At 44.0% G+C, this 20038-nt stretch overlaps 1 protein-coding gene across 2 annotated transcripts in view; it reads left to right on the top strand.

Annotated features, from left to right (window-relative positions):
• SPEN (spen family transcriptional repressor) overlaps window positions 1-20038 on the top strand; it is a 97118-nt gene that overhangs the window by 72359 nt on the left and 4721 nt on the right. For both annotated transcript variants that reach the window (XM_081255885.1, XM_081255884.1), the window contains exons 6-11: window positions 83-234; window positions 3305-3430; window positions 3780-3893; window positions 5250-5363; window positions 6568-6668; window positions 11782-19888. In XM_081255885.1, coding sequence (XP_081112011.1) covers window positions 83-234; window positions 3305-3430; window positions 3780-3893; window positions 5250-5363; window positions 6568-6668; window positions 11782-19888 — 8714 coding nt within the window. The remainder of the gene's footprint in view (window positions 1-82; window positions 235-3304; window positions 3431-3779; window positions 3894-5249; window positions 5364-6567; window positions 6669-11781; window positions 19889-20038) is intronic.

Below are 20038 nucleotides of genomic sequence, written 5' to 3'. Positions count from 1 at the left end.
TCAGAGACCTAATTTTTTAAAGTAGATTTTCCCATGATATATGAATACATTAAAACACTCTCTGTCCCCATCCCACTTACAGAAACAGAAAGTGAAAATGAATTTCGCCCTTTGGATGAAAGGATAGATGAATTTCACCCCAAAGCAACAAGAACCCTCTTTATTGGTAACCTTGAAAAAACCACTACTTATCATGATCTTCGCAACATCTTCCAGCGCTTTGGAGAAATTGTGGTATGTTTTGTTTTGGTTTGGTTTTTTACAATAAAAACAGTGTTAGATCTTTGTCATAAAACATAAAGCATAGCAGAGATTATATTTGGAAAAACGATACTTAGATGGTGTAATGAATATTTTTCCCATTTGCCCTATGTGTTTGTTTGTTTTTTTAACATTTTTTTATTGGAGTATAATTGCTTTACAATGGTGTGTTAGTTTCTGCTTTATAACAAAGTGAATCAGTTATACATGTACATATATCCCCATATCTCTTCCCTCTTGTATCTCCCGCCCTATGTGTTTATAACTGCTGCTAAAAGATGATCTGGCAAAACCCAGCAGGGACTGCTTTATGTGTATATGTAAAAATATATAATTGTCTGTATTTTGTTTACATATATATATTCCTTTCCACTTTTCTTATCTTTGTCCATCTGGTGCTGTTTTAATGCCATCTCTCGTCCTGTGGGTTGAAAGGAAAATCTGGAAGAGAAAACGTGTTTGTAAGAAAGAAGCAGCAGATTAGTGTATGATTATTTTTATCACAATGCACATCAGAAGTACCTTGGGGATTACTAGAATGTGGATAGCATGCTGGAAATTCAGTTCTATTTTGAAATTCTAATTAGAATCATTTTTTAAATTATGCAAGTCATTGTTAGATTTAGGGATAGAAGGATTTTTCTATTCCCCATGACTTAAAACTTGAGTCAAATTATAGTGAAAATAGTTTGGTTGCAGCTTTGTACCCTTAGGATATACTATTTTGTTTTGTGTTTGAAAAAACAGGGAAATACTTCTGTTTTCCTAGATTTTCTCTATATTAATAACAGTGAAGAAAGTACTGTAGTATATTTGGACTTAGGAGAGTAAAAAAATGTTTTGGATAGAAACAGCTATTGTTAATCTTTTAGGGGTGTGTGTGATGTCCATTTGTTCATCTGTATTTATACACTAATGCTCTAAGCAAAAGATTCTTAATTTTTTTAATGACATTATCTAGTCCTGTGAATAAAACATTACTTGTGCTTGTGGCTGAGCTAAACCTCATCTTTAGGGGCTTGAGGCAAGAGATTGAAGTGGTTGGTAGAAGTGAGGAAAAAAAAGAGAAGCTGTATATTTAGATATACCAGCAAAACATTCATCTTTCTTTTTCAATTATTTCGACTTTTCTTAGTTTCTTATTTTTTTGAGGGTAGTGTATACTCTTTTTTTAATTTAAAGTAATTTATTTTATTTTATTTATTTTATTTTTGGCTGCATTGGGTCTTTGTTGCTGCACGTGGGCTTTCTCTAGTTGCAGCGAGCGGGGGCTGCTCTTCGTTGTGGTGCACAGGCTTCTCATTGCGGTGCCTTCTCTTGTTGTGGAGCACAGACTTTAGGCGCGCAGGCTTCAGTAGTTGTGGCTTGCGGGCTCTAGAGTGCAGGCTCAGTAGTTGTGGCGCACGGGCTTAGTTGTTCCATGGCATGTGGGATCTTTGCGGACCAGGGCTCGAACCCGTGTCCCCTGCATTGGCAGGCAGATTCTTAGCCACTGCGCCACTAGGGAAGCCCAGAGGGTAGTGTATACTCTTAATTCCAGCTCTACTGCCTACCTGGATGAGTGACTAGACGCTCAGTTACCTATCTGGGCTCCAGCTTCTTCTGTCTTTAGACCACGATCTGTTATTTAATTTGCTGCTTGGCATTCATGAGGCTTTGAATTGATAAAACTTTCAAACATACTTTTATTGAATGTAGCTGCTACTATAAATTTTGGAGGAGTATAAAAGTTGTATTTGGGCACATGGATACATTTTCATCACCAGAGTTGCTAAAAACGGGATGATGATTGTGTTTTAAGAGCTATGCTTATCAATAAGGTGGACATGTCAGTACTCTGGTTGAAAACTGTTATCTTACCATGTTTGCAATTGCTCATGATTGTCACTGTTTTAATGACATACAAACTTTGAGAACATGGTCTTCTGCTTATCGATAACAGATTATGCTATAGCCGGAAGCACCTATTTAGTGAATCTACCCACCAATATTCCTTTGAAACATTTCTCTTAAGTAGAGCTATCCTGGGTTATTATATTCTACATAATGATGAAAACAGCTTCTGTTTACCATTACTTAGAAAAATTTTGAGTGTAAATTACTGCTTTTTTTTTTTAAAGACCCATCAAACAGCTCTTTAAATGCATTACTCATTTTGCTCTGTTTCAGGTTTTGATTATTGGCTTGTGACCCTTAAGGAGGCTTAGATAATCACAACACATAATCTGCACTATATGGCCCAGCTCATTATTGTTTAAGTACAAGTTTTGCCATCCAAGTGTCTGGTTTCTCTGGACCATTTTCCTGTGTAAGCCAGGTTTTTTCACTACCTCCTTTTAGTAGGCAGGACTGGAGTGTCAGATGTGACTACAGGTTTTGAGCATTCCAAAGAGATGGGGGTATTCCTTTATAGAGTGTTTCTTTAATCCAGGGATGATGTTCTAATGCATCTTGATGGAGTAGCTCAGGTATTTATATAATCCATTCATTCTGGTTATGAGAGATTATTACCACATTTATCATCACCAGGTTTGATTCAGTTAGATATACTGATAGAATGAGTCTTCTAATTCAGGATTGCATATTTTAAATCACTTTTTGAAAACATGATTTCTTTATCATTCTTACTCTTCCCAGATACTATATTTTAAATGGCTTACCCCTAATAAGGATTTTAGATATTGCAGAAGGGAATTATTTCTTAGATTTTCATTAAATAGGCTGCCTTTTTTTCTTCTCATAAATTTCTCTTAACACAGGTGTTGTGGATTTAAAATTTTGAGTTCTGAGTTGCACTGCAGTTGCTCTTCTGCAAAGAGCTTCACGTGAGAAGGATTTCATGGTTTGTGACTACAAATGCTGTGTTGAATAGTTTTTTAGGCTGTTAATTTACAGTTGCATTAAGATGTATAATTGTAACTAAGAAAATGATTTGGGGGAATATGACTATTTTGAGAAATATGTAGCTCATATGGACTTGGTTTATTCTGATTGTTTTTTATTGGCATATCACTAAGTGGTATCCATCCATTGGCTTTTTCAGGATATTGATATTAAGAAAGTAAATGGAGTTCCTCAGTATGCGTTCTTGCAATACTGTGATATTGCCAGCGTTTGTAAGGCTATTAAGAAGATGGATGGGGAATACCTTGGAAATAATCGTCTCAAGGTAAAGGAATTTACATAAGTTATTGTGCTGTTAATAGTCGCTGCGTTTTTTTTAAGATTTGGAGTTTTTTGTTCATATGTCTGATTATTTAAAATTGTGCTAGTACAGTTAGATAACCATAAAGGTGATAAACTTCTTTGCATCCTTATCCTGTTATACTGTAATCTGAGTTAATCCTCGCTTAGCCAGGCAGGATAATTTTTGTGTCAGTTTCTGTTTGATTTTAACCTGATGGTTCCCACTTGAGGTGTTGGTTTGATAAGATTCCTACAGAAGACAAGTTTTCTCAGAATTTTGTTGTTGAATAATTGATGACTTAACTAATAGAAATTTTGCCTTTTGTATTCAGCTGGGTTTTGGAAAGAGCATGCCTACAAACTGTGTGTGGTTAGATGGGCTTTCTTCAAACGTATCGGATCAATATTTAACACGACATTTCTGCCGATATGGGCCTGTGGTGAAGGTAGGTGGGAGGTTTGGTTGTGTGGTTTATAGTTACTTCTGACTCCCTTTTTTTGGTATTCTGTCCTTTCAGTCCCAGTTTCTAGTACTGACTTTTTCTTTTCTTTAGTAACTCATACATTAAAATTCTCTTTTCCGGGCCTCCCTGGTGGCGCGGTGGTTGGGAGTCCGCCTGCCGATGCAGGGGATCCGGGTTCGTGCCCCGGTCTGGGAGGATCCCATATGCCGCGGAGCGGCTGGGCCCCTGAGCTATGGCCGCTGAGCCTGCGCATCCAGAGCCTGTGCCCCGCAACGGGAGAGGCCGCAGCAGTGAGAGGCCCGCGTACCGCAAAAAAAAAAAAAAAAAAAAAAAAAAAAAAAAAAATTCTCTTTTCCAAAATTGGGTTTAGAAGAGTATTTGCATCTATTAGCTTATGATATGAATGAATATTTTGAGAAACTATCTAGAACCCGCCAAAATGATTAATTTTGGAACTAATCTGCATAATACTGTTAAATAGAATGTTTCTTAGGGATTTCTGTAACTTTATCTCACATTAAAATTAGACAGTCTAATTATATAATTACTCACATTCACACTAATATGTAATTAGACTTGATTTTTTTAAAAACCATGATGACTTTAAAGGGACACACAACAGAATACTCATCTAACCAATGTTTGTTATGTAACACATTCACAAACATAACAGGAAAAGGGTCTCTGGACCCCATTCCATTATGTGAAGGTAAAGATTTTAACTTCTTGAAAGCAGATTTATACTGTGGTAGGTATGATGCATAACTTTGACATTTCTTTAAATGTAGTGTTTGTTGTTTGAAGAAGCACATCTTAAAGACTATTAGTATAAATAAAAAATCTAGAAGCTTTAAGACAGTGCTGCTTATGACCAAAATTCATTGCAACTTACTATTTTTTTTCTTATTTTTCCTTTGCTATAGTGTAGTTTTTTTCTTTTTTTTGCTGAAGTACAGTGGATGTACAATATGAAATTTATGTTGATTCAGTACTCTTTACTTTTTTCCCCCTTTTTCAGGGGTGTTGTTTTTTTGAGCCAAAATGAGTCAGTCAACATAAAATAAAGAAATACAGTAAAATAACGTAAATACAGAAAAACAATTTAAAGGCATAATATACCTCAAGCCACAATATCCATGGTTCTAAATGGTCCCTACGACATTTTGTTGTGTTTTCAGTATAACATGCATCATCAGAAAAGCCTGAAATTTTTTCTAGAATAAAAAAATATATATATTTTTTCTTAGCAGTGTCATTGTGATTTAGGATTTTGTTGGGACTGACACTAAGTCTAGTGGATGAGCCTCTTGTTTTTTTTTGTCGTCGTTTTTTTTACAGGTGGTGTTTGACCGCTTAAAAGGCATGGCCCTGGTTCTCTACAATGAAATTGAATATGCACAAGCAGCTGTAAAAGAGACCAAGGGGAGGAAAATCGGTGGGAATAAAATTAAGGTGTGCAGAATGACTTCAAACAGAAGCAAAACAAAATCGTGTTCAGATCCCAACCTCTTAATAATTGGCATTTTGTTGGTTTACAGGACATACAGTATATATGGCCTCAGTTTCTAAGGGCGATATTACATTTTTTATATATGGCTAGCTACTTAAGGGCACAGTGTCTTTTAAACCATTAGCCATAGAACCTTCCCTAAAAATCCTCTCATTCAAGGACGTGTGCTTCCCTACGCCCCCAGGTACCTGACGCTCACTTGTGTGCACTTAGTGCAGGCTGGCCCACAGTCCCCTGTGGGTTTCTGCACACCCAGGAGCTCCAAGTATCAGTCCAGCTTCTTGAATGATCCTCTCTTCATCTTCTTTCCTCCTCTCCTAAAGAGTGGGTAACCACTGAAAGCACGATATTTGTCTGGTGTTTTTGTTTAGAAACTTTTGTTTATGATAGTTTGAAGGAATTTTTGCACTTAATAACTATGACAGTTAGATTGAAATCAGTCTTTTCTAAATAAGATATTGATAGATGGTAGCTATCATGCTTTAGTGACTCTGAGGCCTGGCTGTGAGTAAAGTTCAAATGTTCTTCCATATTTTATTTTATGTTCTAACTGTGGTTCCAGAAAATTATGCACAATAGATTACTGGATTTAGTTGGTCTGATTATTTAATTGACAACCTAGAATCATGATAGGTATGTTTCAGTTTTCCATATTGCTTTTTCCCCTCCTCAGGATTGGGTTCTAGAACTTTAAATTGTAATTCTTTATCAAGATTTGTGTAGAATTTGAGAGAGATTTCAGGTTAACAAAATACAGTTTTAGTGGGCTTCCCTGGTGGCGCAGTGGTTGAGAGTCCGCCTGCTGATGCAGGGGACACGGGTTCGTGCCCCGGTCTGGGAGGATCCCACATGCCGCGGAGCGGCTGGGCCCGTGAGCCATGGCCGCTGAGCCTGTGCGTCCGGAGCCTGTACTCCGCAACGGGAGAGGCCACAACAGTGAGAGGCCCACATACCGCAAAAAAAAAAAAAAAAAAAAAAAAAAAAAAATACAGTTTTAGTTATGAGGACTGTTTCACTTGGATAAGTTACTTTTTCTTGAAATTTATCCAGAAGGCTATGTTGGGAAGAATTTTTCAAATTTGGTAACACTTTCCCTCATTAAAATCTGGAACTTGCATTAAACATGCAGTATTCTTTTTTTTAAAGGTGGATTTTGCAAATCGGGAAAGTCAGCTGGCATTTTATCACTGTATGGAAAAATCTGGTCAAGATATCAGAGACTTCTATGAAATGTTAGCAGAAAGAAGGTATGTATTTTAAACCTATCACCATAGCTTGAATTTTAAAATTTCTAATACGTAAAATTTAGATGGGATTAAATTTTGTTTTTTATCCCTTATTGCTACTCTCATTCCCCCCAAACTTATCCCTTTTATCCCCACATACAGAAAGAAACACATAAAAAACACATAAAGGGACTTCCCTGGTGGTCCAGTGGGTAAGAATCCGCCTTCCAACGCAGGGGACACCGGTTCGATCCCTGGTCTGGGAACTAAGATCCCACATGCCGTGGGACAGCTAAGCCTGCGTGCCGCAACTACTGAGCCTGCATCCTCTGGAGCCTGCGTGCCACAATGAAAGATCCCGCATGCCGCAACTAAGACCTGATGCAGCTGAATAAATAAATATTTTTAAAAAACAAAACAAAAACAAACACACGTAAAAACTGATTTTTATGGATCCAGTTTTCATGTAGCTCATGGGAGTTGGGGTATTTTCTCCCTGAGAATACTCATTTAAAGAGTTATTGTTTTCCAGATTATAACTATGTACAAATCATTTTGCCTTACAGTTTTAAATTAAATATAACATGTTGAAATGCATTGTAAACTTTTTTTTTTTAATTTATTTTTGGCTTTGTTGGGTCTTCATTGCTGTGCGGGCTTTCTCTAGTTGCGGTGAGCAGGGGCTACTCTTCGTTGAGGTGCACAGGCGTCTCATTGCGGTGGCTTCTCGTTGCAGAGCACGGGCTCTAGGCGCGTGGGCTTCAGTAGTTGTGGCACATGGGCTCAGTAGTTGTGGCTCGCGGGCTCTAGAGCGCAGGCTCAATAGTTGTGGCACACAGGCTTAGTTGCTCTGCGGCATGTGGGATCTTCCCAGACCAGGGCTCGAACCCGTGTCCCCTGCTTTGGCAGGCGGATTCTTAACCACTGTGCCACCAGGGAAGCCCCACATTGTAAACTATTAAATGCCCTGTGAATTTAGTAGTGACAACATCCAGGTTGTCACCACGCATGAGCTCATAGAATTAATTTAAAAAAACAAGAACTTTCAAAAGACTGTCAAGATCCTTGTTTTAAATTCAGATCTCTTAAATTTGTGAATCAGTAAGCCAAAGCTGATATAAATTGGTAAGTTTAGCTGTGTAAAAAGTAAACCTTGGGAATTTCTTGGCAGTCCAGTGGTTAGGACTGGGTGATTTCACTGCCATGGGCCTGGGTTCAATCCCTGGTCAGGGAACTAAGATCCCGCAAGCCATGAGGGCACGACCCAAAAAAAAGAAAAGAAAAGTAAACCTTACTTCTTCTTGCTAATGTTTTCAGTCATGGGAGTGTAGTATTTTTTTCTGCAGCTTGTGGGAACATTTCACAATCGTTTAAGGTCTCACAGTCTGAATCAGGCTGTCTCCGTTAGCTTAAAAATTGCCCCAGAACTGATGATTGATTCTTTTTTAGACTAAATATATTAAAACATCCTAACAATGTCACCAGGTTCTTCAGTAACTGATCACATTTGAAAATGGAAACTATCATCCATATGATGAACCTGTTTGTCCCAACATGCCTCTGATTAAGTCTACTGGAATGTTACTACTAGTTCTCCACCCCTGTAGATGTGTGTTAGACAAAAGACCGTTTGACAAATGCCTTTAGACACTCAAGTTCAAGTATAAAAGGGCGTTAGGACAAGGATGAGGCAAAATCCTGATCGTGCTCCCAGAAACCTGTTGAATGCATTCCCTTTTTACTGCCTCTTCTTGCCACTTCATTTTTGTTTAAATCATAGAAGGTATATATTTCTTTTTCATTTCCTCATGGAGTATAGTGTAATGGTCATTGAATACTTGAGAGTTTTTTTAATGAAAAATGTCTCCTACAGCCGAATTTCCAAAAGGTTGAACTTCTAAGGTTTCAATGGTTTTTCACTAGTGGATTGGAATCCACATTCTAAATTTCTCTCTCTCTCTCCCCCTCCCTCCCTCCCTTCCTCTCTCCCTCTGTGTGTGTGTGTGTGTGAGACAGAAAGAGAGAATGAACATATGTAAGAGAACGTATGTGTCTGTAGGGAGGGTTCTCCATCTTGGCGGCCCTCATCCCCCACCCCAGCAGTCTGAAGTCATTGTTAATACTTTAAGTGCTGATAGGAATTCTTACCTATAAGTGAGTGAAAAGTGTGTTGATGGTCTAGTGGCACTTAAGACATAAAAATTCCATTAAAATTCTGTGTGCACATTAAATATTTTTCAAAGAACGGTATCTTGGGAGGGTTTGATAATGTTGTGTGGGTGTTAATTTTTGTATATTATCACTTAAATTCTCTCACTTTACTGATGATCTGGCTCTGGCTTTGTTCTTTGGTTCTTATCTGTGGTTATCTATCTCTGTTGAATGGAGTTTATCTCCTAAAGTGGGGAAGCAGGAGGGTGTGGGACTTCACTGTGACCCAGTTTTGCCCCATTTGGTTTCAGATGGCAGTGCTTCTGGAATGCATTCCTTGCAGTAGAACTTGAGCATCTTTGCCCTTTTTCCATAGAGTGGAAGGAAGTCATCCCACTGAAGAGTTGATGAATAAGTGGGGGGGAAAAAAAGCTTTACCCCTAATGACAGTTCAGCTCAGGAATGCAAATGATGACCCATTTACATAGTGCCCTGCAGTTTAAAAGTAATATTTCTTTTATTCCCTTAAATACAGTGTCAGGGAAATAGGGCTGTGGTGCTTGTCATTTATTACTTATGGTGGGAACTGAAGATCAGATGACTTTGCTGATAAGGTCACAGGCTAGTAAGTGGTCGGGCTGGGGGCAAACCCAGGGCTCCTACCTGCTAATGCATTGAGCCTTACCGTTTACCAAAGTGATTCTCAAGACATTTATAGGGTCACATTATGCTTTAGATGAATTTCCCACCTACTTACGGTAGTTTGGATATTGTGCAGTCATGGGAACAGCGTTCTCTGAAAACCTGACATTTCAAAGTTCCTCAGAGTCCTGCCAGAGCCTTTTGTATATAGTACCAGTGTGCAGTTGTATTGTCTCTTGCATAAGTTGAGTTCCATGGTGGCAGGAATGCTCATTTCTTTTGGTAGAGCCCGGCAAAATATGTACAAAATCATCATCTATTAAACTGAACAGTGCAGCACTAATGCTTACACGTATACCTTTTGACTTCTGTAACTTTTTCTTTCATATTTTGGATATAGTTTTAGTTTGCTTTTTTTAGAAAATATCTGGAAACCATTTTTAAACATACTTTTAATGCAGGCAGCAAACTAGTGGCCATTCTAGGTGTCTTAACCACTTTATATTAGAAAGTTAGGGAATTCCCTGGCAGTCCAGTGGTTAGGAATCGGCACTTTTATTGCCAGGGGCCCAGGTTCAACCCCTGGTCAGGGAACTAAGATCCCACAAGCAGTGCTGTGGCCAAAGGAGAAAAGAAAGCTTGTAGTGTTTTCACCTGTACATAATGAAAGTGATGCTTCCTTGGAGTTTGTATTTATGATGGTAATGAGTTAAATTAGCCTAATTTCATTCCTAGTAACATCTGTTTGCAAGATGGCTGGCCAGTATTGAGGCAAAGAATCTGATTCCTGTGGAACTGTAGAAGGATCATCTTGAATCCAATTAAGTCAGATATCATAGATATGTCATAAACTATTGTCTTTGAAATGAGAAAGCTCAGTATAAATGCATATAATCATATGTTATTGATGCTTCCAGTGTTTGAATGGTAAGTCTAGATGCTTCATTGGCTATTGAAAATGGGTTAGAACATTGCCCAATAGCAACTTTGACATATTTTTCTAAGGTTCATTTTTTCCACAAATGAGTACCTGCTGTGAGCCGAGAAGACAAAAGCTCATGCCTTCAGAGGTTTAAGTTCTAGGTTCGTTATGTTTCATTGAGCTGTCATTGACAGTACTATGTAGACTGAGTAAGCCATACCTGCTTGAAAGACAAAAATGGAAAGTGAACAAGAGTAAAGGAATTGGCCTCTATTACAGGTGAATTTCATTTTATACACCATACATGTTCTTGCACGTAAATTTAATCCTATTTTCAATGCACTGGGACATGTCACTGTGGGAGAAAGTCTGAGGTGAATTCTTTTACAATTAAGGAATTATCTGACACAGTTTGTAATCACCTAATTTGTTAGTTGGCAGGTTGGGGAAAAGTAACATTTACTGAAGGCCAAGTATGTGCCTTGTATTATGTTAGGAAAGTTTTTACAAATGTTATCTTATTTAATCTTAAGAGCTTTGTGAAGAAGAGTTATCATTTTATAAGTGAGGAGACTGAGCCCAGGGAGACTGGCCCCCAGTGTGTGGGGGGATTTTTTTGTTTGTTTCTTTTAATATGTATTTCGCTGCGCCGGGTCTTAGTTGCAGCACATGGGATCTAGTTCCCTGACCAGGGATTGAACCTGGGCCCCCTGTATTGTGAGCACGGACTCTTAGCCACTTGACCACCAAGGAAGTCCCCAATGTGTTTTTTTAAATTGTGAATTGAGGTAGAGGTGTTACCGATATACAGGTTGCGTAGGTGGGAAGATTTTAGTTAAATTGTTATCTTTTCAAACAGTACATTTGTTTCCCAAGTTGTGGTAAGAATATCTTTTGGCAGGAAAGTAATTATGAAAGACTTAGAGATGTGGGATGTGATACTGTTTAATACTAGTGCTCATCATAAGTCACGACAGCCGACGCCAAAAGAATAAAAAGGGGCTGAAGCACTGCTGTCCAAGTCCAATAGAAATGTAATGCAAGCTGTAATATGTGGTTTTACATTTTCTAGTAAAACTAAAGGTAAAATTAATTTTATTTAACCCAATACGTCTGAAATACTGTTTCAACATATACTCAATCTGAATAAATTATTGAAGTGTTTCTTTTTTTTTTTTTTGAAACTAAGTCTACCAAATCCAGTGTGTATTTTACACTCACACCTCAACTGAGACTAGCCAAATTTCAAGTTCTCAGTAGCCACATGTGGCTTGTAGGTATGGTATTGGACAGTGCAGTTCTAATGATTAAAAAATGGAAGAGATTTTAGGAAGCAGGACTTTGTAATCTCATATGTATGATTAATGTGTAAGTGACGAGGAAAGAAAAAACTAATACATTCTTTTTTGTCTTTGGCAGAGAAGAACGAAGGGGATCGTATGACTATAGCCAAGACCGTACATATTATGAGAATGTTCGTACTCCAGGCACGTATGCTGAGGATTCCAGACGGGACTATCCAGCTCGAGGGAGAGAATTTTATTCAGAATGGGAAACTTACCAAGGAGACTACTATGAATCACGATATTACGATGATCCCCGGGAATATAGGGATTACAGAAATGATCCTTATGAACAAGATATTCGGGAATACAGTTACAGGCAAAGGGAACGAGAAAGAGAACGTGAACGATTTGAGTCTGACCGGGACAGAGACCATGAGAGGAGGCCAATTGAACGCAGTCAGAGTCCAGTTCACTTGCGACGCCCACAGAGTCCTGGAGCGTCACCCTCACAGTCAGAGAGATTGCCTAGTGATTCCGAGAGGAGGATTTACAGCCGATCCTCGGACCGGAGTGGAAGCTGTAGCTCACTTTCCCCTCCAAGATATGATAAACTTGACAAACCTCGTTTGGAACGCTATACAAAAAATGAAAAGACAGATAAAGAACGAACTTTTGATCCCGAGAGAGTGGAAAGAGAGAGACGTTTAATAAGGAAGGAAAAGGTGGAGAAGGACAAAACTGACAAGCAGAAACGGAAAGGAAAAGTTCATTCCCCTAGTTCTCAGTCTTCAGAAACAGACCAAGAAAATGAGAGAGAACAAAGCCCTGAAAAATCAAGGAGTTCTAATAAACTGAGCAGAGAGAAAGCTGACAAAGAAGGAGTAGCAAAAAACCGCTTGGAACTCATGCCTTGTGTGGTTTTGACTCGAGTGAAAGAAAAGGAGGGGAAGGTTATTGACCACACTCCTTTGGAAAAGCTGAAAACCAAGCTTGATAATGACACTGTGAAGTCTTCTGCCTTAGATCAGAAACTTCAGGTCTCTCAGACAGAGCCTGCAAAATCTGAGTTGTCTAAACTAGAATCTGTTAGAATGAAAGCGCCAAAGGAAAGGGGGCTTTCAAGCCACATAGAAGTGGTAGATAAGGAAGGCAGGCCTAAACCCAGGAAGCACCTAAAACCAGAGCAAACTGTTGATGGGGTAAGTGCTGTGGATCTGGAGAAGCTGGAAGCGAGGAAAAGGCGTTTTGCAGATTCCAATTTGAAAGCCGAAAGGCAAAAATCAGATGTTAAGAAAAGTAGCCCAGAGATGGAAGATGCTCGGGTGCTTTTAAAGAAACAGCCTGACATATCATCTAGAGATGTCATTCTACTGAGGGAAGGAGAGTCTGAAAAAAAGACGGTGAGGAAAGAAATTCTTAAAAGAGAATCTAAAAAAATCAAACTAGACAGACTTAGTGCTGTTCCCAGCCCCAAAGAGTGTCAGGAGCTTGCCAGCATTTCTGTTGGGACTGTATCGAGGCCTAACTCAGATCTGCAAGCAAGGCTGAGAGAACCAGTAGGTGAATCTGTGGAAAATCAAGAAATCCAGTCCAAAAAACCCACTCCTTCAAAACCACCACTCAAACAGCTGGAGCTATTAGATGATCAAGGACCAGAGAGAGAAGATAATAGGAAAAACTATTGCAGTCTTCGTGATGAACCACTTGAGTGTAAATCAGGCCAAGATAAACCACATTCCGTAAATACTGAAGAAAACATTGGCATTGATATTGATCACACGCAGAGTTACCGAAAGCAAATGGAGCAGAGTCGTAGAAAACAGCAGATGGAGATGGAAATGGCCAAGTCCGAAAAGTTCGGCAGCCCTCAAAAAGACGCGGACGAGTATGAAAGACGCAGTCTTGTTCATGAGGTCGGCAAACCCCCTCAGGATGTCACTGACGACTCTCCTCCCAGCAAGAAGAAAAGGACAGACCATGTTGATTTTGACATCTGCACCAAGAGAGAACGGAACTACAGAAGTTCACGCCAAATCAGTGAAGATTCTGAAAGGACTGGTGGTTCCCCCAGTATCCGACATGGTTCCTTCCATGAGGAAGATGACCCTGTTGGTTCCCCGAGGGTAATGTCAATAAAGGGGTCTCCTAAAGTAGATGAAAAAGGTCTCCCGTATTCTAATATAACAGTCAGAGAAGAGTCCTTAAAATTTAATCCTTATGATTCTAGCAGGAGAGAACAGATGGCAGACATGGCCAAAATAAAGCTATCTGTCTTGAATCCTGAAGACGAACTAAATCGGTGGGACTCTCAAATGAAACAAGATGCCAGCAGATTTGATGTGAGTTTCCCGAACAGCATAATTAAGAGAGACAGCCTTCGAAAGAGGTCTGTTCGTGACTTGGAACCTGGTGAGGTGCCTTCTGATTCTGATGAAGATGGTGAACACAAATCTCACTCACCCAGAGCCTCTGCGTTATTTGAAAGTTCCCGGTTGTCTTTTTTATTGAGGGACAGAGAAGACAAACTACGTGAGAGAGATGAGAGACTCTCCAGTTCTTTAGAAAGGAACAAGTTTTATTCTTTCGCGTTGGATAAGACAATCACACCAGACACTAAGGCTTTGCTTGAAAGAGCTAAATCCCTGTCTTCATCTCGAGAAGAAAATTGGTCTTTTCTTGATTGGGACTCCCGATTTGCTAATTTTCGAAACAACAAAGATAAAGAAAAGGTTGACTCTGCTCCAAGACCTATTCCATCCTGGTACATGAAAAAGAAGAAAATTCGGACTGATTCAGAAGGAAAAATGGATGATAAGAAAGATGACCATAAAGAAGAAGAACAGGAAAGGCAAGAATTATTTGCCTCTCGTTTTTTACACAGCTCAATCTTTGAACAAGATTCCAAGCGACTGCAGCATCTAGAGAGAAAAGATGAAGAATCTGACTTCGTTTCTGGCAGGTTATATGGGAGGCAGACATCTGATGGAGTGAATAGCACAACTGATTTGATTCAAGAGCCGGTAGTTCTTTTCCATAGCAGATTTATGGAACTCACACGAATGCAACAGAAAGAAAAAGAAAAAGACCAAAAACCCAAAGAGGTCGAGAAACAGGAGGATACAGAGGATCACCCCAAGACCCCAGAATCTGCTTCTGAAAATAAAGAGTCAGAACTGAAACCTCCACCTTCGATTGGGCCTCCTAGTGTCACAGTTGTAGCTCCAGAGTCTGCAGCCTCATCACTGGAGAAGACAGCTGCTGAAAAAACAGGAGAGGTGCCTTTGGTGACAGAAGAGAAGACCGCTGAGCCAGCCTCTGTCTCAGAAGAAGCAAAACCTGTATCTGATCTGACTCCCATCGCTGTGGAACAGCCTGAACAAGTAGACTTGCCCCCAGGAGTGGACGCCAGGAAAGACGTTGCTGAGACTCCTTTAGTTGTTGAAGAAAGTTCATCAGTCGATCAGCTGCCTTATTTGGATGCCAAGCCTCCCACTCCTGGGGCCTCATTTTCCCAGGTAGAGATCAGTGTAGATCCAGAGCCTGCCAGTACCCAGACACTTTCAAAACCGACTCAGAAGCCTGAGGAAGCCGATGAGCCAAAAGTGGAGAAGCCAGACTCAGCTGCTAATGTTGAACCTAATGCAAGTCAAAACGCTGAGGGTGTCCACGAGGTCCAGCCTCCAGCTGCTGAAAGTGTAGAGGTTGATCCTCCAGTTGCTGCAAAAGATAAAAAGCCGAACAAAAGTAAACGTTCCAAGACCCCCATTCAGGCAGCTGCAGCAAGGACCGTGGAGAAGCCTGTCACAAGGAAGAGTGAGAGGATAGACCGGGAAAAGCTCAGGCGGTCCAGTTCTCCTCGGGGAGAAGCACAGAAGCTCTTAGAATTGAAGATGGAGGCGGAGAAGATTACAAGGGCTGCCTCTAAAAACTCATCCGCGGACCCTGAACACCCTGAGCCGAGCTTGCCCCTCAGCCGAACCAGGCGCCGGAATGTAAGGAGCGTCTACGCAACCATGGGTGACCATGAGAGCCGCTCTCCAGTCAAGGAACCCGTTGAGCAACCACGAGTGACCAGGAAGAGACTGGAGCGGGAGCTGCAGGAGGCTGCAGTGGTTCCCACAACCCCTAGGAGGGGGAGGCCTCCAAAGGCACGCCGTCGAGCTGATGAAGATGATGAGACCGAGGCAAAAGAGCCAGTGGAGACGGTTAAACCAGCTGAGGGATGGAGATCCCCACGATCCCAGAAAGCAGCTGCTGGTGTCCAACAAGGGAAAAAGGGGAAAAATGAACCAAAAGTTGATGCTGAACGTCCTGAGGCCACCACTGAGGTGAGTCCCCAATTAAACGTGAAAGAAAATAACACAAAATCCAAGACTGATAAAGAAGAAGCAGGAAGTGAACAAAAACGTGATCGAAAAGAAACTAGCACAGACAAAAATCCACCCGAAACCCCCTCAGTTGAAGTGGTGGAGAAAAAAACGGCCCCTGAGAAAAACTCCAAGTCCAAGAGAGGAAGATCTCGAAACTCTAGATCAGCGGTGGACAAATCTGCAAATCTGAGAAATGTGGAAGCCACCGTAAGTCCCAGCGTGGCTGCAGGCCCTGCGGGACTGCCAGCGGAGGAGACGCCTGCGGTCGTGGCAGTTTCCCCTGAGAAGAGCGAGAGTCCCCAAGAGGAGGGTAGTTTATCGTTGCGTTTGAACAGTGAGCCAGCTGATCTGGGCAAGGAACCAGAGAAGGAAGATGGGTCTGCCTCTAAGCCGTCCCCGGAAGCAAATCAATTGGCCAAGCAGATGGAGCTGGAGCAGGCCGTGGAGAACATCGAGAAGCTCGCAGAAACCTCCACCCCCGCGGCTTTCAAGGCGGCAGCTGCAGATGCCCCAGAGCGCCTCTCCACAGAGGACCGGGACAAGCCCGCACACCAGGCCAGCGAAACAGAGCTGGCTGCGGCCATCGGTTCCATCATCAATGACATTTCTGGGGAGCCAGAAAACTTCCCAGCACCTCCACCTTACCCTGCAGAGTCGCAGACAGATCTTCAGTCTCCTGAGGAAGGGATGGAGCCTGAGACCGATGAGGCTGTGTCGGGCATCTTGGAGACTGAGGCTGCTACAGAATCTTCTAGGCCACCAGGCAGTGCACCTGACGCCTCAGCAGGCCCAGCAGATACCAAGGAAGCCAGAGAGAACAGCAGCGAAACCTCCCACCCAGTGCCGGAAGTCAAAGGATCAAAAGAAGCAGAAGTTACTCTTGCTCGGAAAGACAAAGGGCGCCAGAAGACCACTCGATCACGCCGCAAACGGAATACAAACAAGAAAACTGGGGGCGCTACAGAGACCCATGTCTCTGAACCTGACCAAGTTCAAAGCAAGAGCCCTGCTACAAGTGAGGGGGCCACGATACAGCCCCCAGAAACTCCACAGGAAGAAAAGCAGAGTGACAAGCCCCAGTCCACTCCCCCTGAGTCCTGTGCTTCTGACCCAAGCAAGACTACATCCCAGGGAAATTTGTCCCAAGAAATCAGTGTTGAAGAAAAGACTCCAACCAAAGCATCTGCGCTCCCGGACCTTCCCCCGGCCTCACAGCCAGCCCCTGTGGATGACGAGCCTCGAGCCAGATTCAAGGTGCATTCCATCATTGAAAGTGACCCGGTGACCCCGCCCAGTGACTCAAGCATGCCCACCCCCCCACTTCCTTCCGTAACGATAGCAAAGCTCCCACCCCCTGTCGCTGCTGGGGGGATCCCACACCAGAGTCCCCCGACGAAGGTGACAGAGTGGATCACGAGGCAGGAGGAGCCACGGGCGCAGTCCACCCCATCTCCGGCCCTTCCCCCAGACACGAAGGCCTCTGACATAGACACCAGCTCCAGCACGCTGAGGAAGATCCTCATGGACCCTAAGTACGTATCTGCCACGGGCGTCACTTCCACGAGTGTCACAACTGCCATTGCAGAGCCTGTCAGTGCTGCCCCTTGCCTGCATGAGGCACCGCCCCCTCCGGTTGAACCTAAAAAGCCTCTTTTAGAAGAAAAAGCAGCAGCTCCAGTAACTAACACCTCCGACACACAGGCCTCAGAGGTTCCAGTGGCCACTGACAAAGAAAAGGTGACTCCAGTCATTGCTCCAAAAATTACTTCTGTTATTAGCCGGATGCCTGTCAGCATTGATTTGGAGAATTCGCAGAAGATAACTCTGGCGAAACCAGCTCCTCAGACCCTGACTGGCCTGGTGAGCGCCCTGACCGGCCTGGTGAATGTCTCCTTGGTTCCAGTGAATGCGCTGGCCGGCCCAGTGAATGCCCTGAAAGGCCCTGTGAAGGGCTCGGTGGCCACACTGAAAGGCTTGGTGAACACCCCCGCTGGCCCCGTGAACGTCCTAAAGGGACCAGTGAACGTTCTGACGGGGCCCGTGAATGTTCTTACAGCTCCAGTGAACGCCGCCACGGGCACAGTGAACGCTGCCGCGGGTGCGGTGACGGTTTCCGCGGGTGCAGTGACTGCTGCATCTGGGGTTGTGACTGCCACGACAACAGGTGCGGTGACTGTGGCAGGTGCAGTGATTGCACCATCCGCAAAGTGCCGACAGAGATCCGGCACTAATGACAACAGCCGGTTCCACCCAGGGTCTATGTCTGTGATTGACGACCGTCCGGCAGACACGGGCTCTGGTGCTGGGCTGCGTGTGAACACTTCAGAAGGCGTTGTGCTGCTGAGCTATTCGGGGCAGAAGACTGAAGGCCCACAGAGGATCAGTGCCAAGATTAGCCAGATCCCCCCAGCAAGTGCAATGGACATTGAGTTTCAGCAGTCGGTGTCCAAGTCCCAGGTCAAACCCGATTCTGTCACGCCATCTCAGCCTCCGCCCAAAGGCCCTCAAGCTCCTTCAGGCTATGCAAACGTGGCCACCCATTCTACTCTGGTACTAACTGCCCAGACCTACAACGCATCTCCTGTGATTTCATCGGTTAAGGCCGACCGTCCGTCCTTGGAGAAGCCTGAGCCCATTCATCTCTCTGTGTCCACACCCGTCACCCAGGGTGGCACAGTAAAGGTCCTCACCCAGGGCATAAACACACCCCCGGTGCTGGTTCACAACCAGCTGGTCCTCACCCCAAGCATAGTCACCACTAACAAAAAGCTTGCTGACCCCGTCACCCTCAAAATAGAGACCAAGGTCCTTCAGCCAGCAAACCTGGGGTCCACTCTTACACCCCACCACCCTCCTGCTCTGCCCAGCAAACTGCCTGCAGAAGTGAACCACGTCACCTCGGGGCCCAGCACCCCGACAGATCGGACTGTCTCCCATTTGGCAGCCGCCAAGCCTGATGTGCATTCCCCTCGACCTAGCGGGCCGGCTCCGTCCCCGTTCCCGAGGGCATGCCACCCTAGCAGCACCACGTCCACCGCGCTCTCCACTAATGCCACGGTCATGCTGGCTGCGGGCATTCCTGTGCCGCAGTTCATCTCTAGCATCCACCCAGAGCAGTCCGTCATCATGCCACCCCACAGCATCACCCAGACCGTGTCGCTCAGCCACCTGTCACAGGGTGAGGTGAGGATGAACACGCCCACGTTGCCCAGCATCACCTACAGCATCCGGCCAGAGACGCTTCACTCTCCTCGGGCCCCCCTGCAGCCCCAGCAAATAGAGGTCCGGGCCCCGCAGCGGGCGGGCACCCCGCAGCCAGCCACAGCTGGTGTGCCCGCCCTGGCCTCCCAGCACTCTCCAGAGGAAGAAGTGCATTATCACCTCCCCGTTGCTCGAGCCGCAGCCCCTGTGCAGTCGGAGGTGCTGGTCATGCAGTCTGAGTACCGACTACACCCGTACACTGTGCCCCGGGATGTGAGGATCATGGTGCATCCTCACGTGACAGCCGTCAGCGAGCAGCCCCGGGCAGCGGACGGGGTGGTGAAAGTGCCACCAGCCAGCAAGGCCCCTCAGCAGCCAGGGAAAGAAGCCGCCAAGGTGGCAGATGCCAAAGCCGCCCCCGCCCCCGCCCCCCACGGTGAGGCCCGCATCCTCACAGTCACGCCCAGCAGCCAGCTGCAGGGGTTGCCTCTGACCCCGCCCGTGGTGGTGACCCACGGGGTGCAGATCGTGCACTCCAGCGGGGAGCTCTTCCAGGAGTACAGGTACGGGGACGTGCGCACCTACCACGGCCCGGCTCCGCTCGCGCACGCGCAGTTCCCTGCTGCTGCCTCCGTTGGCCTGCCTGCCCGGACCAAGGCTCCTGCTCAGGTGAGCGCGCCCGAAATCCGCCTTCTGGTCCAACTAGTGGTGGAGGTGCCAGTAAGGTCCCTAAAATACATGGTCCTTGCTGTGGATTGAGAGGCGCTTCCTGAATTTCAGAATGGAGGGGTGAATCACAGCACAGAGAGCCTGGGGACA

Source organism: Mesoplodon bidens (assembly GCF_964165515.1).
Source record: "Mesoplodon bidens genome assembly, chromosome: 2".
NCBI classification, from domain to species: Eukaryota; Metazoa; Chordata; class Mammalia; order Artiodactyla; family Ziphiidae; genus Mesoplodon; species Mesoplodon bidens.
Note: the sequence above shows the minus strand (reverse complement) of the source record. Positions and strands in the feature narration are given on the sequence as shown.